Below are 7,946 nucleotides of genomic sequence, written 5' to 3'. Positions count from 1 at the left end.
CTCAGGCTTTGGTAGGAGAGCTGGGGTCGTGGATAAGTAAAAGACAAGGGGGTTTTAATTGGGGCAACTACAGACAAATGAAATAAAGGGTCATAAATCTCTTGGGACAAACAAAAACAAAACGAAACAGGAAACACCTCAAGAAATTTAATATAGGGCGCCACTTGAGGTGCCTAATTATACCTATTACAACCAGCTAGTTGTAACTGGAGATATAATTATTAAACATAAAAAAATATATCTTTTCCAAATAAAACTCAAAAAGAAAGGGACTGGATCTCACACTGCACATTGGATCGACCATTTGAGGCCGAAGCCGGCACTGAGCACAAAACTTATGACTCTGCCTCTTAATTAGACGATTAACTGCTACTAAAATTGATTTCCATAACGTAATACGAAGATTTCCCTGAAAAGGGACAAAAACAGAAAACTACAAATTCAACGTGAATTTGGACATGACGCTGGACCACTGGAGATCACCGCGGCTCCAACGAAAGTGACGAAATTATCTTTAAAAATTGCTCGCATAAACTAGAATAAGCAAAACGCTAAAATAAACAAAACACAACGAAAATTAAGACGTAGATTAATTTGAAAACGCAATATCGGGCGGTTCGAACAAAGAAATATCGAAGAATTTGCGCCTGTGACATAAATAAACAATAAAATGAATTATTATCGGCGGCGGCGACCTAAAAAAAGAACGAAAGATTATATTGCTTTTAAATTGAAGGATACGAACTAAGAAACATTGAAAAAATTCCCCGTTATTCTAATGCATATGTAAGGGGATTTCAATTAACACATACACGAGGGGATTCCAATAAATTTCAAATGCTACAATCTCTACTTTTATATAAAAAACTAACTTGAAAAAATAAAGAATAGGTAAAAAAGCAATGATAATCAAAAAAAGTTATTTGAAATTAAGGAGGTACCTACTTAATAAATACATTAATTTACCAAAATAAAGTAGTAGGTACATAATATATGTAAAGGTAATAAGAATGTTTTTTTACATGTCCACTTTTTCCAGCAGTTATTAAAAAGCTTGTGATATCTCCGCCGAATTTTGGTTTTTCAGGAAGAAATATTTGTAATTCCATTTTGTGAAAAGATATTAGATGCTTATTTAAATCTGACGTGTTTCTGTTGATCATTTTCATTTCAACCTTTATATGTAGGCACAATTTACACAAAGCAATTTGAGATGCATGAATTATTTCGAAAAACTCATCAAATTTGCTTTTAGGTCTTTTAGATCTATAACTCCAACGCTCACTACTCCGACTAGAACTATTTGAATCTTTGTCCCTCATGTTAAATTGTAAACTTGTCGCTCCGGGAACAACAAGGATTAGATGAAAAACAAATATTATTACATTAGACTCAAAGGAAAGCTCAATTATTGGGAATGAAGTTAAGTGATGTCGAAAAAGTAACGACTATACTTACTAGTTATTTATGTTCGTTACTATCCAATACCCTATTTTATAAGTACCTTAATAACAAACCCAGAATTATATATCCTTACTTCGTTATTCTAAATACTTCGGTATTTTGTTTACATGGTAGGCGACATTATCTGTTATTAATTTGTCTCTTTACTTTTGAATATTAGCGACGCTATTTCAGCAAATTTTGTTTAACCGAATGATCTCATCGCACACTCAGCAATAAACAATTTATAGTCTTAGGTCGATAAGATTTGTTTATTTAGATTCCTTCTGACTAAATTATAATGGGAAAAAAATTGAATTATTAAGTGGGTGTCCGTAACAATTATATTTTTTATTAGCTAGGGTATAGGACATATTTTAGCATATATGCTAGGACATATTTTAAAAAATATCGATACGATATTACTGTCGGCGCGGCGTCGCAATGCAAGAAGATTATTTTTATGATTAGAGGGCGGCTATTCTCAAAATATGGATAATTAATTTCAGAGCGAAGAAGTCGTCTGCTGGAAAAGAATGTACAAAATATTTTATTTTTACATTTTAATTATGACCTCTAAGTACGTGTCAAATGTGTTTTTTTAATGAATATTTTGATTCAATATGTATATTTATGGTATTGTTTGTAATGCGCATAAGTCCAGTTTTTCAAATTTTTATTACATATTTTTTTTCGTCTCATAGAGTCTTTAAGCATATACCCGAACTACTGTACTCGCTAAAACCACACTCAGTCCTAACTGCAAGACGCAAGAGTCTCGCAGGCTTAGTCTTGTTCTTGCTTAAATCTTACACGGTCAGTCTTGGTCTTGGTCTTGCTAAAATTAGGCGGTCTTGGTGTTGGTCTTGCAAAAATGCAAGAACAAGACCAAGACCGATTTTGGGCAACACTACTTATAAGGCGTTTTTGATTCAGACAGTCCATGCCATAGATGTTGGTTAAGTCTTCTCCTGTGAAGTTCAGGTATTTGATTATAATAATAGTAGATAGGGCAGTCTAGCATCACAAAATGGCAAGTTTTACAGTTAAAGTAAAGTTATTTTAAGGCTTAGTTTTAAAACTAAATGATGATGAGGTGTATTTTCTTAACGTTTTATGTGCAAAATTGCTTCCTTAATCATATGGTACCAAAATCCCGGTTTTACAAAAAAATGCAGTTAAGGCGTTTTTTGTTATCACGGCAGTATAGTATTCCTTATAATATTGAGCAAACTCTAATGTCTCCACACTCTCGTTTAAAAATAATAAAAATTTCTCCTGTATTTTGAAAAAGGTTTCTTTCTTGTACAAGTAATCTTAAAATTTTGTAAACCTGTACCTATAAAATAATAATATTTGTAAACGTAAAAATAACACAAAAATATGACTAGTAACCTTTTTTTCTGTCAATTTGTTTAAGTTTTTTCTCCATGCACAGTCTACATACCAAGTATAAAACAATCTGTAATAAACAACAATAATTAACAACTAATAATAAGAGAAAATGTTTGATCAAATTTATTATTGAGAGCTAGTAATTTATATTTACCTAAAGTTAGGAGGGTACATTACTTCCAACCAAGCCTTATAATAAGCCTCAGCCATATCTGACATAAACACTTTTGCTAGGATTTTTTATATCCTATTTTTTCTTCGATACATTAAAAAAAAAATTGAATACAGCAACATCTGACCGATTAGAAATGAGAAATGCACACGGCTATCCTTCACGTATATCATCCAATACAAGAAGAGTATGTAACTCAAAACCATATCCATGGATGCCATCTATGCATATAGTCATTTCCAAACTTTGTAAGTAATTTTTTTTGACCATCTGTCATTATAATTAAAGTGAAGTCTTCTTTTTTAAGTTCTGGATATTCCTCAGAAAGACTATTTTGCCGTTTATAAAATGAGACTGAGCTATTTAAACGTAACTCATTAACCCATGCTTCCACACTAATGGCATCATTTTCATGCTATACCAAAGAGGCATTAAGATTATATGGCATTTCAATGTTAAAAAGATCTTTTTTCGTTAAAAGGTACATTCTTTGGAGTTGATATTGGCAGACTGAATCTCTAATCTCTTTGAAAATCACTTGCTTGAAGCTATTTTTGCTGCAATTTGATTTCGTTTTTTGTTAGAAAAAGGTGTCCTAAGTTAATATTATGTCCCACATCCATTCCACAGTAATTAAAAAAATATTTTCCATTTTTTATGGTAACTTTAAGGTTAGCTGGACAATACCCATTAATATTATTTGTCCCTTGTCTCTTTAAATGACGAATGTTTTCTCCTCTAGCTTTATATTATTCTGATCGGTGAGAGTAGTACTCAAGTTTTGCAGTAGTTTCATTTATTTTTTTATTACTTTTACTTACAAACATTAAAAAAGTTTTTTTTCCCATCTTCAATTTCCATGTCTAAAAATAAAATATACATTCCTGCAGAATATTGCATTTGATTTTTGTTATTTTTTTATCCATGTGGCAATCTGCATGCTTTTTTTAAAAGTGCTAATAAAGGAAACTGACTGCCACAACTGACTGCTTTTATTTTGTTCACAAAAAACTACTCTTTATAAAATATGCAAAGTCTTAATCTCAGGAATAACTTTTAAGTAACACAGTGTTAGTAAGTACACAGTAACTTAGTACATTAATCACTAATCACGAACAAAATGAACGACCTTTTATTAAGAACTAGTCTTAACTTACTTAGTTAACATTAAACATAATAAAAACAAACTCACCTGAATGTTGAGAGTGCAAAGAAGTCTAGACACCTTGGTTAGGTGTTGTCAGACATGGCTTCAGGAAGGCCGTACGCAAATAGCAAGGGGCACTGGACGCCGCCGTAGAACAACAGACCGTGAAGATCGCCGCCTAAGATTATTGGCCTTAAGAGACCCTTTCTCCACTACCAGTTCCATTGCAAATGAATGGTTTCCAGAACACGGAAGACCTATTGGCATGTGAAGTGTTTACCGATGAATGAGAAGTTTTGGCCTGTTTTCATACCGACCACACTGGGTCCTCCCTTTAACTCCAGAACACCGCCGTAATCGCCTTCAGTGGTGCAGAGAACGGTCACTCTGGAATCAGGAATGGAACAGTATTGTCTTTATTGACGAGTCTCGATTTTGTTTAGGCATACACGATGGTCGAGCGAGGGTTAGAAGGCGACGTGGTGAAAGGAGGAATCCACAGTTTTTTGTTGAAAGACATGTTCATCACACTGTTGGAGTTATGGTTTGGGGTGCTATAGCTTATGATTCTAGGTCACCTTTAATCTTCATCAAAGAACGCGCAGCGTTATATCCAAGAAGTTCTAGAACCCCACCTTTTACCCTATCTTGACACCCTAGCAAATCCTACTTTCCAACAAGATAATGCCCGACCACATGTTGCAAGATTCACAATAGACTTCTTTTAACATATTGATGTCACATTGTTAGCATGGCCACCAAGATCTCCCGACTTATCCACAATTGAGCACATATGGGATACGATGGGTAGGAGATTGCTCAATTTGCAACGTCCTCCTCAGACTCTACAAGCACTTCGAGAGGAGTTAGTGGTAGCCTGGAATGAGATACAAGAGAACATTGACCACCTAATCAGAAACATGCCTAGGCCCGTTGGAAAATGCGTAACACATCGGGGTGCATCCACACATTATTAAAGGTAAAAGGGCTTTAAAGCAATGCAATCACTTTGAAATTTTAATCATTTACTTAATATGCTTCATTAAGTACTTACACAAAATTTTATTAAAACAAAATCATTTAAACTTGGTGTTGGGATTTCTATGTCACTTAGTATATTTACAAACATAAAATATGTTGCAATAACAACAGACATTTGGACATCCGTGGCAGTAGAATCGTATATATGTATCACATGTCATTTTGTTGATGATTCATTTAATTTAAAAGCAGCAATGCTAGCTACAAGACAGCTGGAAAAAAAGTCATACGGCAGAAGTAATAGCAGAAACGCTTAAAAACATAATTTACGATTGGAATTTGACTAATAAAGTTACATGTATTATAACTGATAATGCAGCAAACATGATAAAAGCATGTTAAATTTTAAAAATAAGGCCTCTGCCATGTTTTGCCCATACTTTAAATTTAGTTGTTCAAGACAATTTCTCTGCGGAACCTGTACACGCAATTTTAGAGAGGTGCAAAGAAATTGTTAAATTTTTTAAATCAAGTTGTGTAGCATATGACAAATTCAAAGAAGTGCAAGTGCAGGAATGGAAAGGTACTGAAAATGAAAATAAGGAGCCCTATAAGTTAGTTCAAGAAGTGCCTACAAGATGGAACAGTTGTTTGTACATGATACAAAGGATTTTAAAGACTTCTGAGTCATTAAATAAGGCACTATTGAAGATCAGAAAAGCTCCAGCCCCTCTTACCATCGATGAGATCTCAATTTTAGGAGACTTTGAGAAACTGTTGGGTTGTTTTGAAGAGGCAACCAAAAAAATTTCAGGAACTGAATATGTAACAATCTTGTTAATAATTCCGATAGTTTATGGAATCCATAATACACTTATATCAGAAATTACAGGTACAGAAATAGGGAACAATTTTCGACTAGAATTAATTGAATCTATTTCCAAAAGACTTTTCCAATACGAATCTAGGTCAATTACGAGGATCAGCACCATAATAGATCCCAGGTTTAAAAAAGAAGCCTTTCGAATGAAAGAAAATGCTGACCAGGCTTCTATTTTATTAGAAAACGAAATGACAGTTTTAGCTCGAAAAGAAAAATGTTTTAAATCTGGGAATGAAAGTAATGACGAATTTGAAAAACCTAAGCCAAAAAGAACATTGTTTGACTTCATGGAGGAAAAGGTTAAAGGAAAAGTCAAAAATGTTTTGGCAGATGTGGTCATTACGAAACGGCAATTTCTTGAAAGACAAAATGCATCCAGCGAAACAGATCCATTGCTATTTTGGAAGGTATGTAGTACCCATTTTGTAGTTTTTTTGAGTATTTTTTATTTGATTAAAATAATTCCATATTATATTTTTTAACTTTCAGGTTAATGGAACTGAATTATTCCCTATACAGGAACTAGCATTAAAATATTTGCAAATTCCAGGTTCTTCAGTAGAATCCGAAAGGAATTTTGGTGCAGTAGGCTAGATTAGTTATGAAATAAGGGCACGATTAAAGCCCCGTACATTAAACATGCTAATTTTTTAAAATAAAAATTCGTGGCTATTGGAAACTTAAATAAAATATTTAGGTAATGAATTTTTGTGTTTTATTACTTTAAAAAAAATTTGTTTGTCAACTGATTCTACTGAAGAAACAATGACAAATTAAAATATTGCAATCTTTAGCTGTTTTAGGATTAAATAATTTTATCAGCAAACTTCAGGCTTGTGGTTATTTCTCAAAATGTAGGTACTGTTAAAAATGAACTATATTTACAAAAACCTTTCTGTGTAAATAATTTGGTTCTTGGAAAAATATATCTAAAACACACCTTAATTAATTATAACTGATCAATGGTTGTTATAATTGTTTGTAACTAATTTAAATATATATATATATATATATATATATATATATATATATATATATATATATATATATATATATATATATATATATATATTGTTATGCTATGTAAAATTAAAAATAATATTGGTTTGCTCTTAATATATTTCAAAGTATAATAATTCAAAATATTTCAACTGATAAACTATAAAAGATATTTCGAAGAAATGAAAGTCCATTATCTTTAGATTACCTGTAGTAAACAAAATTTAAAGATATGCATAAATTATTTTCTTTGTAAAATATATTTGAGTGAACGTAGTGAAATAATAGAACAATGCGAGAGTGGATTTTCCAAATAGACTTGTACGGAGATACGGTGAATAACACAATAGAATCGAAATATTTAAAATGTATAATTCTCCGTTAGTTTTTAAGAATTTGTAGAAACGATTAGCATGTTAATAGTTTTTAGGAAAGTTATAATTGTAGTTAAGGTTGTTGTTTGTTATCTAAATGGGAATAAATATGACGAACTTTGATTGGCAAAAAAGGGAAAAAGTGGGAGATTTATATAGGAATGAGAGTTTAGCTAGATTTTAGAGGAAAAAAAGATAATCAGTTGTTTTTCCAAGGGTGCAAGGCGAACAGTCGTGTTTCTTTGGCGGTTCCCAAGTGATAGTAAGCATTAGAAGTGAATGTTTGTGAGTTTTCGTGGACTAAGTGTATCCTAACGGAAGCTGATCCAGTAAAATATTGTAAGTCATACTTTTGTACTTATATATTCCAAGAGTCACTGTTCAGGCCGGAACGAGAGATTCAGTTTATCGAGAGGAGAAGAGCCTAGCGTCTTTTGAACGATACGTGCATCTGAAGGAGATCATTGAAGGCGAGAGGCTCGCAATAATTTGTTGTAAGATTGCTGATTACCTAGGGAACTGCGAAGAATAGATAGTGTAGGCTACAAGAAA

The 7,946-nt window shown here is 32.5% G+C and overlaps 1 protein-coding gene across 1 annotated transcript; it reads left to right on the top strand.

The window, feature by feature from the left end:
* Positions 1 to 3,146: 3,146 nt before the first annotated feature.
* On the top strand, positions 3,147 to 6,615 carry LOC140450612 (zinc finger BED domain-containing protein 4-like). The gene is made up of 3 exons (XM_072544270.1): positions 3,147 to 3,258; positions 5,680 to 6,428; positions 6,511 to 6,615. The coding sequence occupies exons 1-3, from the start codon at positions 3,147 to 3,149 to the stop codon at positions 6,613 to 6,615; spliced, it is 966 nt and encodes a 321-aa protein (XP_072400371.1).
* Positions 6,616 to 7,946: the final 1,331 nt, after the last annotated feature.

The sequence above is a fragment of the Diabrotica undecimpunctata genome, chromosome 9, assembly GCF_040954645.1.
Source record: "Diabrotica undecimpunctata isolate CICGRU chromosome 9, icDiaUnde3, whole genome shotgun sequence".
Taxonomy (NCBI): domain Eukaryota; kingdom Metazoa; phylum Arthropoda; class Insecta; order Coleoptera; family Chrysomelidae; genus Diabrotica; species Diabrotica undecimpunctata.
Note: the sequence above shows the minus strand (reverse complement) of the source record. Positions and strands in the feature narration are given on the sequence as shown.

Bases quoted from the DNA above. Each gene is read 5' to 3' on its own strand.
- LOC140450612 (XM_072544270.1), top strand. From the start codon at position 3,147: ATGAGAAATGCACACGGCTATCCTTCACGTATATCATCCAATACAAGA. The intron at 3,259-5,679 runs GTAAGTAATTTT...CAAGTTGTGTAG, and splicing joins TATAGTCATTTCCAAACTTT to CATATGACAAATTCAAAGAA. The intron at 6,429-6,510 runs GTATGTAGTACC...TTTAACTTTCAG, and splicing joins ATCCATTGCTATTTTGGAAG to GTTAATGGAACTGAATTATT.